The 17,038-nt window shown below is 53.1% G+C and overlaps 1 protein-coding gene and 2 pseudogenes across 1 annotated transcript; 1 reads left to right on the top strand and 2 right to left on the bottom strand.

Annotated features, from left to right (window-relative positions):
• Window positions 1-17,038, bottom strand: part of LOC128820667 (uncharacterized) — a 2,212,279-nt pseudogene that overhangs the window by 218,539 nt on the left and 1,976,702 nt on the right.
• Window positions 1-17,038, top strand: part of LOC128820669 (uncharacterized) — a 1,091,286-nt pseudogene that overhangs the window by 97,946 nt on the left and 976,302 nt on the right.
• LOC128820698 (olfactory receptor 14A16-like) lies at window positions 1,768-2,739 on the bottom strand. Its single transcript, XM_054001512.1, has one exon. The coding sequence runs from the start codon at window positions 2,710-2,712 to the stop codon at window positions 1,780-1,782; it is 933 nt and encodes a 310-aa protein (XP_053857487.1). The 5' UTR covers window positions 2,713-2,739; the 3' UTR covers window positions 1,768-1,779.

Raw genomic sequence — 17,038 nt, 5'->3', positions numbered from 1 at the left:
GTGTCCACTCCCTGCTGCTGTCCCCCAGGGGTCTGTGCTGGGCCCAGTCCTGTTTCACATCTTCACTGATGATCTGGGTGAGGGGAACGAGCCCACCATCACCAAATTTGCAGATGACACCAAGCTGGGTGTGAGTGTGGATCTGCTGGAGGGCAGGACAAGAAGACACAGCCTTGAGCTGCACCAGGGGAGGTTGAGGCTGGACAAGAGGAAGAAGTTCTTCACAGAAAGGGTGAGTGGGCATTGGAATGGGCAGGCCAGGGGGGAGGTGGCAGAGTCACTGTCCCTCTGCAGTGGCACTTAGTGGCATGTCTGGGAGACAAGGCGGTATTAGGGCATTGGTTGGACTTGATGATCTCCAAGGTCTTTTCCAGCCTATTTGATTCTGTCATTCTGTGATGATTGGGACACTCTGGGGCCATTGTGACACTGCAGGGCCTCGTGGCACTGAGAGCACCAGAGTGACACTGTGCAGCCCCATAGAACCAGGGCTCCATTGTGGTGCTCTGGAGCCAAATGGAACCAGGGAGTCTCCCGTGACACTGGGTCCTCGTGGAAGCACAGAGGCCATTGTGACACTGCGGGGCCTGGTGGAACCCAGGGGTTTCACCATTTGGACACTGCAAAACCAAGGAGAGCATTGGGAGAGTCCAGGGCCCAGTGGAACCAAGGGGCCGTTCTGACACTGCGGGGCCTCACGGAACCAAGGGGACATTGTGACACTGCAGGACCTTGTGTAACCAAGGGGCCACTGTGACACTCTGGGGCCTCAAGGAATCTGGAAGGCCGTTGTGACACTGTGTGGCCTTGTGGAAACAAGGAGTCCATTGTGACACTGAGGGGACTTGTGGAACCACAGAGAGCATTGTGACAGTGTGGGACCTCATGGGACCATGGGGCCTTTGTGACACCCTGGGGCCCCATGGAACCAAGGGGCCACTGTGAAACTGCGGCACCAACGAGAACATTGTGACACTGTGAAGCCCCATGGAACCAAGGAGTCCATTGTCACATTTTGGGGCACCATGGAACCAAGGAGACCAGTGTGACAGTGCAGGGCCTGGTGTAACCAAAGGGACATTGTGACACTGAGGGGCCCCTTGGAACCAAGGACATATTTGCAGATGACACCAAGCTGGATGTGAGTGTTGATCTGCTGGAGGGTAGGAGGGCTCTGCACAGGGCCCTGGACAGGCTGGATCCAGGGCCCAAATCCAACAAGGTGAGGTTTAACAAGTCCAAGTGCCGGGTCCTGCACTTTGGCCACAACAACCCCTGCAGCGCTCCAGGCTGGGGAGAGAGGGGCTGGAGAGCAGCCAGGCAGAAAGGGACCTGCAGGGACTGATGGACAGCAGGCTGGACATGAGCCAGCTGTGTGCCCAGGTGGCCAAGAAGGCCAATGGCTCCTGGCCTGGATCAGGAATGGTGTGGCCAGCAGGAGCAGAGCTACTGTGCCAGCACTGATCTGCCCCCAGCTCTGCACACAGACATTGCTGCTGCAGCTCCAGAGAAGACAACAAAAGGGCAGCTCTGCAGAAGACTTTGCTGGGAGATCCTCGAGTTCCTTTAAAGCCACCAAGAGCACAGCCCCTCATTGACACAGTCTGTGGCCACAGGGAAGGTGGAGAGAAACAAAATGAGAAATGGCACAAAAGGAGACATTTCTTGGTGGAAAAGATTAAAAGATAAAACAATGAAAAAGGACCTCCAAAATGAAACCAACAAGAAGTATCAAAGATTACTTTTGTTAAAAGTGATTTGCAGAAATTGGCCAGCAGTTTAATGTTCCTGAAACCATCCAGTCATCAGTCTCCTCACTGCAGCCTTGAGCTCCTGGTTCCTCAGGCTGTAGATGAGGGGGTTCAGGGCTGGAGGCACCACCGAGTACAGAACTGACAGGGCCAGATCCAGGGATGGGGAGGACATGGAGGAGGGCTTCAGGTAGGCAAATATACCAGTGCTGACAAACAGAGAGACCACGGCCAGGTGAGGGAGGCAGGTGGAAAAGGCTTTGTGCCGTCCCTGCTCAGAGGGGATCCTCAGCACAGCCCTGAAGATCTGCACATAGGAGAAAACAATGAACACAAAACAACAAAATACCAAACAGGCACTAACAGTAAGAAGTCCAAATTCCCTGAGATAGGATTTGGAGCAGGAGATCTTGAGGATCTGTGGGATTTCACAGAAGAACTGGCCCAGGGCATTGCCATGGCACAGGGGCAGGGAAAATGTATTGGCTGTTTGCGTGAGAGCATTGAGAAATCCACAGGCCCAGGCAGCTGCTGCCATGTGGGCACAAGCTCTGCTGCCCAGGAGGGTCCCGTAGTGCAGGGGTTTGCAGATGGACACGTAGCGGTCGTAGCACATGATGGTCAGGAGATAAAACTCTGTTGCAGTGCAGAAAAGAAAAAAGAAAACCTGTGCAGCACATCCTGAGTAGGAGATGGTGCTGGTGTCCCAGAGGGAATTGTGCATGGCTTTGGGGACAGTGGTGCAGATGGAGCCCAGGTCGCTGAGGGCCAGGTTGAGCAGGAAGAAGAACATGGGCGTGTGCAGGTGGTGGCCGCAGGCTACGGCGCTGATGATGAGGCCGTTGCCCAGGAGGGCAGCCAGGGAGATGCCCAGCAAGAGGCAGAAGTGCAGGAGCTGCAGCTGCCGCGTCTCTGCCAGTGCCAGCAGGAGGAAGTGGCTGATGGAGCTGCTGTTGGACATTTGCTGGGGCTGCACATGGGCACCTGTTCATGGAGAAAGGACAGTGACAAGTCAGGAGAGGCTGCTTGGAGCCAAACCTGGGCCATTCCCTGTAGCCTGTCCCACTGGGACTCACCCACCCTTGTTCCTGCTCTGGGCAAACCTTCTCGCAGGTCCCTGCCTGAGCTCCAGCTGTGCTGGCTGAGTGTGCCAGAAGCAGCCAGGGCTGTGCGTGGGGGCTCTCGAGGAGCCATCCCTGCCCTGCTGCCCTGGGTTTGTGGCCATGTGGCAGAGGGACAAGGCTGGATATTCAGGATTTGTCAGGGGAATCACTCCTACTGCAGAAACGCTTGGTAGCATCTGCACTTCCAGGTCTAAAGGATGGCAGGAGTTGGTTTTAGGAACTCTTTTCCTATCCACACATCATTGCTGGCTCTCTGAGGTCAGACATCCCCAGCATTCCTGCTGCACTCAGATTTTGCCACTGAGAGATGGGAGAGGCAAAGGATTCCCAGTGGCTGAGGGCAGGTGAGGGGCTGGATGGGCTTGTTCCCCCAGCACTGCTCTGCTCAGCCCCCTCTCCTTCCCTGAGCATCTCCCTGGGCCTGGACATTTCCTCCTGAGAGGTGCCTTGTCCCTGCCAGCGCTCACAGAGCCCATCCCACCCCGTGTGCCCTCGGCCCGGCCCTACAGAAACCTGCCTGTGTGCAGGGCCCTGGCTGGGGCAGGGTCTGTGTGCAGCTGGGCAAGGGCAGCTCAGGAGAGCCCTGCTGGGCCCTGCCAAGGTGATGCTGCTGCTGTCCAGGGCTGAGCAGTGGCTGAAGGCCCTTTGGGAGGCTGCCAGCAGAGAGACTGACCACCCAAAGTCACAGTTCTGGAGTCTCTGTAAATGTTCAAACATTCCTTTGAGGATCCTGTGTGTCCCTTTCAACTCAGAAAGTTCTGTCATTCTGGAATTACAATTCCTGTTCTGCTTCTCTCATCCCCCTGCTGTCTATGATCAAAAGAGGAAAAAAAAAAAAAAAAAAACAAAAAACAAAAAAAAAAAAAAACAAAAACCCTTGCAACAGAGTTAGAACAGTAAAGTAAAAAGCAGACCTTTATTGGAAGCTTCCAGGTGTCCCAGTGGGGATGAGGCACAATCGGCTCCTGATTTCAACAATTTATAAGGGTTGATTAACTGGGATATTTAACAGGAACATCCAATAGGAGATTCAGTTGTCCCAGTTACACACTCCTGGCTCAACCCATTGGTGTAGGTCCAAGGGCTACTTTGCCACACTTTTTGTTATGACTGCTCATATTCTGGTCAAAACCAAAATGTTCTTCTTGTAGGTCATCTTCCTGATAATAAGACAATGCAGTATTTCAGGAATGTATTTAGACAGTCTGCTTATTGTTCTGAAGTCTAACAGAAAGGTTAGGAAATGTAATAGAGTTAATTAAAGATTGTATTGATCGAAGTATATAATAGTAGTTTAATAGAGTTAATTAAGAGTTTAATAGCCTAAAGTAAGGATTATAGTTTTATAAATCTAAGAGAAAGGTTAGGAAATGTACGAGAGTTAATTAAGGATTATAGTAATAGACTCTATACAACAGTAGTTTGATAGAGCTAATTAAGAGTTTAATAGTGTACAGTAAGGATTATAGTTTTATAACTATATAATAGTAATCTATAGAGCTATGAATATATAAAAATGTATCAAAAGTAAAAATCTTTCTGTCATCACCCCAAATTTCCCATCCTTCTCCAAGCAGGAAATGGAAAACAGTCTCAGGAAAGCTCTTGAGCTTCACAGCAATCCCAGGCTTACCTTCTTTGGGAAGTGTCCTCCGGAGCTGTGCCCAGGCTGGTCTGGAGCTGGGAGCAGCCCTGCCCCAGCCAGCAGCTCTCAGCAGCAGCACCTGCCCTGCTCAGGGTGGCTCCTTCCCCCCACAGCTTCTGGCCAGCGCTGGCAGCAGCTCCCCGGGCCGGCTGAGAGCTGTCCCTGGCAGGCAGCAGAGTCCCTGGCCCAGCACAGCGCCCTGGGCTGCAGGACCCTGCTCTGCAGGACAGCCCTGGGCACCCCTGGCTGCTCTGCACAAGAGACCATCAGAGAATGTACTCACAGGGGCTGTGGGCATTGGCATGTTCCAGCTTGAGGAGATCACTGCAGGAGCTGCAGCTGCATTGTCCTGCAGCCAGAGATTCCTGTGCCAAGGGCTGGCAGTGATTCTGCCCCAGGCACTTCTCAGCACCTTCCCAGCCCTGACTGATTGAAGCTCTCTGTGCCTCTGGGCTGTGCCCGCGCTGGCTGCAGGCAGTGCCCCAGCCCTGCTGGGCTGGGAGAAGAGCTGCTCATCCAGAGAAATGTGCTTTTGAAGCTCTGCTTGCTTACCAGCATCACCCTCTGTGCCAGGAGCCCGGCCCAGCTCAGCAGCACAGACACAGCACAAGGACTTGAATGAGCCTCTGGGCCTTTGTGCTCAGGCCCTGAACATCAGGCCCTGAGAGGGAGCTGAAGAAACCTCTCCAGAGCTCCAAGTCAGAATCCAACTCCAAAGTTTCTTTGACTTTTAATGGGTCCCACTGAGGGACAGGAGTGAGAAAGTGTCCCCAGGCCCCAGGCAGAGCAGAGAACTGGAGGCAGTGATGACAGGTGGGGACAAAGAGAAGCCAAGTCTTGGTGGCCTGGGGCACAGCAGGGTCTGTGCCACCAAGGGCTGTCAGGAGACACCTTGTCCTGAGGCCCTGGGGCCACCTGGCACAGCCCCAGCCAGGCTGGGCACTGTCAGCCCCTTGTCCTGCCCTCAGCATCCCCCCCTAGCCCACATCCCAGTGGCCTCAAGGATCTGCTGGAAGGAGTCCCTGGGGAGCCTTGCTCAGGAATGGCCCTGGGGGCTCCACAATGCTCCCAGGCACTGCAGGTTTTTCAAAGGACTTTGGCTTTGGCTTTTGCCTTGCAGTCTCTGAGAGCTTTGTGCAATCATGGCCTCCAATTATCTGCTGTAATTATTCCCTGGAGAGGCTTGGTCAGCAACAACACTCAGTGGGGCTCATTAATGCTTCAAGGTACTCAGTTCTTTTAAGGTACTTGGTATTTCCCTTTTGCTACAGACTCTGTGAGAGGTTTGTGCAATCATGGCCCCAATTATCTGCTTTAACGAGTCCCTGGAGAGCTTTGTACTGACACTCAGTGGGACTCATTAATGCTTTGAGATAGTCAACTTCTTTCAGGTACTTTGGATTTTCCTTTCCACACTGAGAGGTTTTTGTGCCATTTTGAGTGTCTGAGAGGTTTTTGTGCCATCCTGGCCTCCAATTCTCTCCTCCAAAGAGTCCATGAGGAGCCTGTGTTGGGGATGGACCTCAGTGGGTCCCATTAATGCTTTGAGACACTTTGGGGTTTTCTTCTGACTTTGACTCCTGGAAAGTTTTGTGCAATCTCCTCTCAGGCCCTGAGGTTCCAGGGCTCAGCTCCAAATGCACCACGGGGCTCATTAGGATCAAGCAAGTCCTGACAAACCATGGCTCTGCCTTGATTTCCCTCTTGTCTCCGGAAGTTCATCAGGAACGTTTCTGTAGTGGTTTTGCTTCATCAATTTGAGATTTCTCTTCCAATGCATCAATTAGCGTGGTGGGTTCAGTGCTGGCTAATTACCAGTGCACTCACTAGATTATACTTACTCATTTCCAGCGCTAAGATAGGATTAGGAGAAAAGCAAAATAGGCTCAAAACTTTAAAAGGGTATTGAAGCGATACGCGGAATAAATAAATAGACTCCACAACCTGGGGTAGTTATGAAGTGGGTGTGTATGTCAGCGCTCCTACTTGAGCTGGGCTTCTTGGAGGACTTTTGGCAGCCTTGTCTTCCTGAGCTTGGGGTGAATGACCCTTGTCAGTCTTGCTGGTATCATTTCCTCCCTTTCCTCCAGGGATTTTAACAAACTTTTCAAGGAAGGACAACAAAACATTTTGTTTACACTGGCCACCCACAACAGCCATTTTCCTCATAAGTTCTCCCACAAGTCCCTCAGAGGATGCAGTGTCCAAGCTGTTCCGAGAGTTCCTCCAGAAAGAACAAGTTCCTCAGAAGAGGGAGGTAACCAAAAGTGTGTTTTCAGTCACCATCTTCATGAACTGTGATAAACAGGTGGGGCAGTGTTCTTTATCTCTGCCATGACTCAGCCCTGATAACGCCCTGCAGGGGCCATCTTCTGTTAATGGGCCATTGAGTGTCACTGCAGGACTGATAAAATTACATCATCCCATTGTGGGATGCTCCGCCCAGGGGGAGGAACCAAGCATTCCTGCCTGCATATAATCTCACCCTTGCAACACCAGGAGCACCTTGCCTACTGGATTCCCAGAGGACAAGAGCTCCATAAGCACCACTGGACCTGCAGAGGAAGACCAGACCCTTCTACAGGATCCCTGCTTTGACAGAATCACGTTCATCACTCCAACAGGACTGCAGCCACCATTTCATCAGACTGCTACCACCTCCCTTACCAACGGGGTGTCAGGTTCTATCCTGACTCTGTCAGATTAAGGCAGTGTCTCTGGATCATTGCCTTGATCCTAATTTTCTCATTAAATTGTAGTTCTGGCATAAATTCTCCCCTTGCTTTGCTCCAAACCAGTACAAAACTCAATGTGCGCACCGTTTGTTTTCTTTCCAGAACAGAATTTCCCATCCCCAAACTTTTGCCACATGGCGGAGGAGGCTGCAAGGACGAGGAAGGAGCCCTGGGACACCCAGGCAGGTGAGGAGGAAGTCACTGCCCCTTTCCCCCTCTCCCCTGCTCCATCTCCCCCATGTCCTACATGGCCCCCGGCTGCAGGACAACCCCACTGCCGAAGCCATCCTGCCGGGGACGCACTGGGGAGATTCCTTCCCCTTCCCTCTGGCATGGAGGCAAATCCCATCCTCTCCTTGTCCTTCCCCCCCCAGACCAGGAGCTGAGGATGGAGACCAGGGAGGACAAATCCCCACGGCAGAACCTCGTGGAAGACGCCGTTTTGAGCAGCTCCACAACGCAGAAATCCAACGTGGAGGAAAATCCCCAGAGATCCCACAGGAGGAGGGGCTGCAAACCCAGCCCAGGGTGCTCCGAGGAGGAAAGACCCACCCTGTGCCAGGAAGGTGGACAGAGCTGCAGCCAGAGCTCGGAGCTGGTGGTCCATGAGCAGCTCCATGATGGGGAGAAGCCCCACAAGTGCTTGGAGTGTGGGAAGAGCTTCAGGCGGAGCAACAACCTGATTTGCCACCAGATGATCCACACCGGGGAATGGCCCTATGAGTGTGGGGAGTGTGGGAAGGGCTTCAGCTGCAGCTCTGCCCTCGTCACCCACCAACGCATCCACACTGGGGAGAGGCCCTACGAGTGTGGGGAATGTGGGAAGAGCTTCAGCCGAAGGTCCCACTTGATCAGCCACCAGATCATCCACATTGGGGAAAGGCCATACAAATGTGGGGAATGTGGGAAGAGCTTCAGCCAGAGGTCCAAACTGATCATCCACCAAATGGTCCACACAGGGGAGAGACCCTACGAGTGTCCCCAGTGTCTGAAGAGGTTTCAGACCAGCTCCCATCTCCTCCTGCACCAGAGGATTCACACCGAGGAGAGGCCCTTCCGCTGCCCTGACTGCGGGAAGGGCTTCAAACACAACTCCCACCTCATCAGGCACCGGCGCGTCCACACCGGGGAGAGGCCCTACGAGTGTCCCCAGTGTGGGAAGAGCTTCTCCAGCAGCTGTAACTTGATCAAGCACCAACGGACCCACCGGTAAGGGAAGCCCTGCAAGTGCCCCAACTGCAGGAAGAGCTTTGTGCACTGCTCCAACTCCATCCCTCATGGGAGGACCCACCTTGGTCAGAGCCCCGGTGACCCACATTCCCTGTGATCCATGTTGGGAAGACACCTGGCTGGTTATCCTTTTGGTATGGCCCTTATATTCGTCTGATCTATCTTCATCCCTTAAAAACACCTGAAATAGGACCAAAAAGAAACAAATTTGTCAGAGATGTCTTAAGTCTCAGCATTACACAGCTAATTGAGGGGGAATTTATGGTTTGGGGATATAGTATGGAAGATTTGTTGGTCCTTGGGGGATTTTGGGCAGTGTTCTTCATCTATCTGCATTCCAAACAACAAACAACAGTCCCACTGAAAACAGTGCAATCTTACCCCAAAATAGTCTCAATCCCATCTAAAAATGGCTTCTTCTAACCTCAAAAAACCTCAATCCCATGCCAAAATTACTCAATTCCATAGCCTCTAGTGTGAGATGGGGTTGGAAGAAGATTGGGAGAAGTGGGATCCAAATTTGGAGCAGTGGGATTGGGGTTCTGTGGGACTGGGGGGGTGGGATGTATTTTAGCAGTAAATAAAATTTTCAGAATTATTGATTCCTGTCCCATTCATTTTCCATCAGTTCTGGTTTGTTTTCCCGAGTGCCGCCTTCTCAGCTGAATGTGTTTGTGTCCTCTTTTCTCTCCTGCCTCTCTTTGCCTCCTCTGTTTCTCTCTCAGTGTCTCCCTTGACCCAGGGCAGCTCCCACCAAAGGCCCTGCCCTGATTTCATTCCCAATCCAGGAGCTACAAACACCATGGGTGAAGTTATGAAGGCTGGCAGTGAAATGTCACTGTAGGATCTTGCTCCGCTTAGCTTCTGGCTCATTGTTAAGAGCTTTGCCTTCAAGGGCAGGAAGATCTTTCCCTGGCTGGGAACTGGAATTCCAGCCCCTGGGAGCGTGTGCCATGGATGCCAGAGGGGCATTCCCAAGGCTCCCAGGGAGCTGCTCCTGCCGTGCCTCCCAAGGAGCTGTGCAGGGCCAGGGGACAAGGTGCAGCAACTGTGTTGGTTCTGCAGTGCCACAAGGGCCCCTGGTTCCATGAGTTTCCGCACTGCCAACAGCGGTTCCTGGGTTCCCATTGTGCCCTGCTGTGTCACCATGGATATTTGGTGGCATGAAGTTCCTCAGTGTCACAATGGCCTACCTGGCTCCATGAGCTTCCGCAGTGTCCAAATGGTCTCCTTGGATCCACAGTGTCACAATGGACCACTGGATCCACGTGGCCCTGCTGTGTCACCATGGCCCCTTGCTTCCATGGGACCCCAGGGTCACAATTGACTCCTTGCTTCCACGTCACCCCCTCAGTGCCAAAATGGCCCCTTCGTTCCCTGGGGAACACAAAAGATTTATAGAAACATGGAGCAAATCCTGCTTAGCACAGCTGGGAACATCTGTTTACATCCAAAAGAGAGCTTAAAGGTGAGGATGGCACCAGCAGCTTCCATCTGCAACAGAGATCCAGGGAAAGGACAGGGACAGAGAATTCAGCTGGGAGACTCAGAGAATTCTGTTTCCAGAGATCATTTCTGGCCACACTGTCCCTTGTAGAAAGGTGACACCATTCCAGGCAGCCTGTACTGAGCAGGTGCTTCCTGAGTGGGGTTTGTTGTTCAGGAAACCTGCTCAGGCTTTTCCATTCTTTCCTTCCCAAGAGGAAAACTTCTCCTGGGCCTGTGTGCAGGCAGAGCCCTGAGGAGAGCAGGTGGGACACGGTGCACTGGGCTGGGACATGGAGCTGCAGAGCTCAGGGACAAGGTTCTGCTGCAGGGCACAGGGATGTCAGTGCCAGGTGGGCCATGTCAGACATGGTGAGGCTGGGGCTGAGGAGCAGCTTGTCCAAACAGGGTCAGCCTTCAAGGGGCTCATTCTTCTACATGCCCAGACCTCCTAAGGAGACCTTCAGCATCAAGATCACCTGGGAAATGCTTCTATCAGCTCTTCTCTGAACTGGAAAATAAAAAAATACTCACTTGATTAAAGAAAAGAAGTCATGAGGTGCACTTTGAAATCTTTTTCCTTAACCCAGTTTGAGACTGACTCCAATCAGCTGCACAAGGCTTGGAGATTTGAAGACCATTGAAGGAAGACAAGGTGCCCCCAAAGGCTTTCTGTATTTTGATGATCCCCACGGTGGATTTGAGGCTGACTCCAGCACCCTCAGGCACAGAGAGAAGGTTGAAGAAGCTTCTCAGGGAGTCAAAAGCAAAACTCCAAGTCTCCTGGAGCATCACTGGGCCCCACTGAGGGCAGGGACTGCCAAAGGCTCCCCAGGGACTGGTGAGAGCAGATCCTTGAGGCCAGGACTGCAGGGAGCCAAAGGCTCAGAGCAGGGAACTGCAATGCTGAGCAAGGCCTGGGCTGGCTGGGGGAAGCAGAAAGGCCAAGCCCTGAGCCCAGCCTGGCACAGCAGGGCCTGTCCCTCACGGGTGGCTCGGGGCTGTTTGTGGGGCAGTGGGATGTGAGGGGCAGCAAGGACAAATGTCACAAACCTGTGTGACACTCCAGATCCTCATGGAACCAAGGGGCTGGTGTGACACTGTGGGAAGTTGTGGAACCAAGGGATCACTGTGGCACTGTTGGGCCCATGGAACCAAGGGGCCAGTGTGACACTGGGCTCCCTCAAGAAAAAAAGGAGACCATTTTGGAACACAGGGGCCCCAAGGAACCAAGGGTCCGTGGTGACCTTGTGGAGCCCGCAGTGTCACAGAGGAGCCGTTGTGACACATCAGGGCTTTGTGGAACCACAAAGCCATTGTGACATTGCAAGGCCCCATGGAAGCACGGGGCCATTGTGACACTGCAGAAGCAAGGGGGACATTGTGACACTCCAGGGCCTCATGGAACCAAGGAGACCATTGTGACACTGTGGGGTCCCATGAAACCAAGGGAACATGGAACAGGTCTGGCTGCCTTGGCCACCTGGGCCACCTTTCATCTGCCTTTCAAACACTGGGACCATGTGCTTTTCTTTCTTATGGAAAAACCATCCATCTCCCCCAGGCACCCATGGCCAATATTGGGGATCTGCCTCCAGAATTCCCTATATCCAAGGACAGCTCCCAGACAAAAGCTGCCAGGACTGACAAGTCTGGCTGCCTTGGTTTCCTGAGGGCTGGCACTCATGTGCCTCTGAAACACTGGGGCTCTGTGCTTTCCTTCCTAATGAAAAGAACTCATCTTCCTGTCCAGGCACCCACGGCCAAAATTGAGATTCCACCTCCAAAATGCCCAGTGTCCATGGATAGCCCCTAGATGAAAGATGCCAGGAGAGACAGGTTGGCTGGCTTCGCCTAAGGGTGGCCACCTCTCATCTTCTTCCAGAACAAATGGATTTCATGCTCTTCTTTCCTGCACAAAAATTCATCATCCAATTGTGACCAGGTTCCCATGGCCAAAATTGGCATTCCACCTCCAAAAGTCTGTACATCCAAGGATTGCTCCCCAGTGAAATCAGCCAGGACAGACAGGTCTTGCTGCCCTTGGCCGCTTGGGGGCTGCCTCTCACTTACTTTCCCAACACTGGGGCTCGGTGCTTTCCTTCCTATGGAAAAGAACTGCCCTTCTTCTCAAGGTGTCCGTGGTCAAAACTGAGATTCCTTCTCCCAAATTCCATATATCCAAAGATCCCTCCACGACAAAAGCTGCCAGGACGAACAGGTCTGGCTGGCTTGGCTTCCCAGGAGCCCCATCTCTATCGTATTCTTTCTTTGCAACACTTGGGCTCAGTGTTTTCCTTCCTATGGAATAGAACCGTCTTTCTTATCTATGCAGAAATGGCCAAAATTGGGGTCCCACCTCCCAGATTCCCTATATCCAAGGGTTGCTTTCAGACAAAAGCTATCAGGACAGAGACGTCTTGCTGCCTTAGGCGTCTGATGGCCGCCTTTCATTTGCCCCTCAAGCACCGGTGTTCCGTGCTTTTCTTTGCATGGAAAAGAATTGTGTTTCTCCTCCAGGTGTCCATGTCTGAAATTGGGATTCCTCCTCCAAAATTCCCTATATCCAAGGGTTGTTCCCAGCCAAAATCTGCCAGTACCATCAAGTCTGGCTGGCCTTGGCCTCTGGTGGCTGCCCCTGCCACACTGGGGCTCGGTTCTTTCCTTCCCATGGAGATCCCTGTGACACTGTGGGGACCTCATGGAACCAAGGGGATCATTGTGGCACCCCTGGAGCCCATGGAACCAAGGGGCCATGGTGACACAGCAGGGCTTCATGGACCCAGAGACCATCATGACACTGTGGGGCCTGATGGAACCAGGGAGACCATGAGGACCCTTCAGGGCCTCGTGTCACCAAGGGGGCATTGTGACACCTCAGGGCCTCCTGGAAGCAAGGGACCATTGGGACACTGTGGGGCCCCATGGAACCGAGGGAACATGGAACAGGTCTGGCTGGCTTGGCCTCCCAGGGGCCACCTGACAGGTCTGGTTGTTCTTGGAATGCCAAGGGCTGCCTCTCATCAGCTCCTGGAGCACTGGGGCTCCGTACTTTCCTTGCTATGGAAAAGAACTGTTCCTCTTTTCAGATGCCCATTGCCAAAACTGACACTCTGCCTAAAAAATTTCCTGTATGCAAAGGTATTTCTCAGAATAAAATCTGGCAGCTCTGGCTGGCCGTGGCCTCTGGTGGTCACCTCTCATCCACCCGGGAAACAGTGGGGGTCTGTTCCTTCATTCTGTTGGAAAAGAATTGGTCCTCTTGTCCAGGGACCATGGCCAAAATTAGAATTTTGCTTCCCAAATTCCGTATATCCAAGGAATGCTCCCAGACGAAAGTAGACAGGACAGACAGGTCAGGCTGGCCCTGTCCTCTGGTGATTTTTTTTAGACTATGAGCTGAATGTTTTTATTTGAAAACACCATGGAGAGGGCCCAGAGATCTCCCAAGGTGGGATTTTGAGGCATCGGGCACATGACCACTACATATGGACAAAGGAGCTCTGTGCTCTGTGCTGTTGTGGTGGTTTTGCATCATGGAAGTGATGTCCTGAGAGAAGCTGCTAGCAGTTTCCTCCATGTCTGACAAAAAAACCAATCAGTAATTAGCTTTGAGAGCTGACAATCTGTTAAACCACTAAGGAAACTGCACACGCCTCTGTGAAGACACAAGTTAAAGAGGAAGAAGCCTGGCTGGGTCTCTTTCCCTTCTGGCCAGCAAAGAGGTGCCAAGGCCGGGCCAGCCCCCGTCTGGGCCGGGGCGGGCCGGGCGGCTCCTGCCGTGGGGCCGGGCCCCTTCCCAGGGAGCCCGCCAGGCCCCATCGGCTGCCGGGCAGGGGAGGGGAGGCCGCGGGGCCGAGGCCGGGCCGGGCCGTGGCTGCGCTTGCTGACATCTGGCCGCTGCCGAGCCCTGCCCCGCCGCCAGCCCGGGCCCAGCCAGGATCCGCCGGGCCCCAGGAGCAGCCCCGGGCCGGGCCGGCTCGGCCAAGCTTCTGCCGCCCTTGGGCTTGGCCCGCAACCAGCGGGCAGGGCCAGGAGAAGCCATCGGCCCCGGCCGTGCTGCTGCTCTGCTCTGGCCTGGCTGCTGAGATCCTGGCCCTGCCCCCAGCGCTGCCCAGCCTGACACAGCCCCAGCGCAGCCGCTGCACAAACCTCCATGGCAAAACAGCTCCGGCCGCAAGGACCCAGCCCGGCCGGGCTCACGCAACCATCTGCAGGCCCCGCCTGAGATATTGACTCTTCCCGTGCTTCCATCCTCCCTCCAGTGAGAGAAAAGGACAAAGTGCAGGCACACACAGGAGCAACGGGAAGACACCGAGGTCAGTGAAGAGGAAGTTGAGTCCCAGATGGGAGGGATGAGGAGATGCCATGATCTTGGGGCTGAAATCCTCTGCTAAAGCTATGGAGAAGGATGGAATTGATACATCAGACTCTCTTTTTCCCTATAACGCATTGAAAAGAATGGGGAGATGACTTGTTCAGCAAAGGCCTCCATGCTAAAAGAAGGAAATGTTGCAGTAGCTGTGATCCCATGAGAAGTTTGAACAGAGAAAGAGAGAAGAGTGATGAGACCCTGTGCCCCCAGGGAGAGAAGAAGAAGACCTCTGTTCCCAGAGATGAAGATGATTTCAGAAATAGTTGAAGAGAATTTTTGTTCTTAAACAGTTCATCTTTAAACAAATACCCATAAGTTGACGTGGCCCATAAACACAGCTGTGGGAAAAGCTGTGAAAAAATGGGAGGGACTTCATGATTTCAGTTTTTCCCAGTGGGTGCTATTTGTGGAAATTTAGAGCCACAAGAGAACTCTTTTTTATAGAGAAGTCACCGTAGCATGAAAGAGAGACTTCTCTCCCTAATTCAACTGAAGAAAGACTATTCTAGAGGCAGTAAACTGACTGAAAATTTAGGTTTTCTCTCCTTACATTGTCAAAAAGAAAGAAAAGGTTGTAGGGAGAAGTGTTCTGAAAGTTTTGTTCTGATTCTTATTACTCTTTCTTTTACCTACTATTGTAAACTTGTCTTTCAAACTTTTTAAAGTTTTGAGCCCACTTTTCCTTTCTCCTAATCCTATCTCACAGCAGGTAATGAGTAAGTCTATTCTAGTGAGTGCACTGGTAATTAGCCAGCAGTGAACCCACCACACTAATTGACACATTGGCCGAGAAATCTCAAATTGGTGAACCAAAACCACCCCAGAAACTTCCTGACGAACTGCAGTAGAGCAGAGGGAAATCAAGGCAGAGCCATGGTTTGTCAGGACTTGCTTGATCCTAATGAGCCCCGTGGTGCATTTGGAGCTGAGCCCTGGAACCTCAGGGCCTGAGAGGAGATTGCACAAACCTTACCAGGAGTCAAAGGCAGAAGAAAACCCCAAAGTGTCTCAAAGCAATAATGGGTGCCATTGAGGTCCATCCCCAACACAGGCTCCTCATGGACTCCCTGGAGGAGACAATTGGAGGCCAGGATGGCACAAAAACCTCTCAGAGACTCAAAATGGCACAAAAACCTCTCAGTCTGGAAAGGAAAACCCAAAGTACCTTACAAAAGTTGAGTATCTCAAAGCATTAATGAGCCCCACTGAGTGTCAGTACAAAGCTCTCAAGGGACTCGTTAAAGCAGATAATTGGGGCCATGATTGCACAAACCTCTCACAGAGTCTGTAGCAAAAGGGAAATACCAAGTACCTTAAAAGAACTGCAGTACCTTGAAGCATTAATGAGCCCCACTGAGTGTTGTTCCTGACCAAGCCTCTCCAGGGACTAATTACAGCAGATAATTGGAGGCCATGATTGCACAAAGCTCTCAGAGACTGCAAGGCAAAAGCCAAAGCCAAAGTCCTTTGAAAAACCTGCAGTGCCTGGGAGCATTGTGGAGCCCCCAGGGCCATTCCTGAGCAAGGCTCCCCAGGGACTCCTTCCAGCAGATCCTTGAGGCCACTGGGATGTGGGCTAGGGGGGGATGCTGAGGGCAGGACAAGGGGCTGACAGTGCCCAGCCTGGCTGGGGCTGTGCCAGGAGGCCCCAGGGCCTCAGGACAAGGTGTCTCCTGACAGCCCTTGGTGGCACAGACCCTGCTGTGCCCCAGGCCACCAAGACTTGGCTTCTCTTTGTCCCCACCTGCCATCAGTGCCTCCAGTTCTCTGCTCTGCTTGGGGCCTGGGGACACTTTCTCAGTCGTGTTCCTCAGTGGGACCCATTAAAAGTCCAAGAAACTTTGGAGTTGGATTCTGACTTGGAGTTCTGGAGAGGTTTCTGCAGCTCCCTCTCAGGGCCTGATGTTCAGGGCCTGAGCACAAAGCCCCAGAGGCTCATTCAAGTCCTTGTGCTGTGTCTGTGCTGCTGAGCTGGGCCGGGCTCCTGGCACAGAGGGTGATGCTGGTAAGCAAGCAGAGCTTCAAAAGCACATTTCTCTGGATGAGCAGCTCTTCTCCCAGCCCAGCAGGGCTGGGGCACTGCCTGCAGCCAGCGCGGGCACAGCCCAGAGGCACAGAGAGCTTCAATCAGTCAGGGCTGGGAAGGTGCTGAGAAGTGCCTGGGGCAGAATCACTGCCAGCCCTTGGCACAGGAACCTCTGGCTGCAGGACAATGCAGCTGCAGCTCCTGCAGTGATCTCCTCAAGCTGGAACATGCCAATGCCCACAGACCCTGTGAGTACATTCTCTGATGGTCTCTTGTGCAGAGCAGCCAGGGGTGCCCAGGGCTGTCCTGCAGAGCAGGGTCCTGCAGCCCAGGGCGCTGTGCTGGCCCAGGGACTCTGCTGCCTGCCAGGGACAGCTCTCAGCCGGCCCGGGGAGCTGCTGCCAGCGCTGGCCAGAAGCTGTGGGGGGCAGGAGCCACCCTGAGCAGGGCAGGTGCTGCTGCTGAGAGCTGCTGGCTGGGGCAGGGCTGCTCCCAGCTCCAGACCAGCCTGGGCACAGCTCCGGAGGACACTTCGCAAAGAAGGTAAGCCTGGGATTGCTGTGAAGATCAGGAGCTTTCCTGAGAGTGTTTTCAATTTCCTGCTTGGAGACGGATGGGAAAGTTGGGGTGGTGACAGAAAGATTTTTGCTTTTGATACATTTTTATA

The sequence above is a fragment of the Vidua macroura genome, chromosome 30 (assembly GCF_024509145.1).
Source record: "Vidua macroura isolate BioBank_ID:100142 chromosome 30, ASM2450914v1, whole genome shotgun sequence".
Classification (NCBI taxonomy): Eukaryota; Metazoa; Chordata; class Aves; order Passeriformes; family Viduidae; genus Vidua; species Vidua macroura.
This window is presented reverse-complemented; position numbering and strand designations above follow the sequence as displayed.

Bases quoted from the DNA above. Each gene is read 5' to 3' on its own strand.
- LOC128820698 (XM_054001512.1), bottom strand. From the start codon at position 2,712: ATGTCCAACAGCAGCTCCATCAGCCACTTCCTCCTGCTGGCACTGGCA.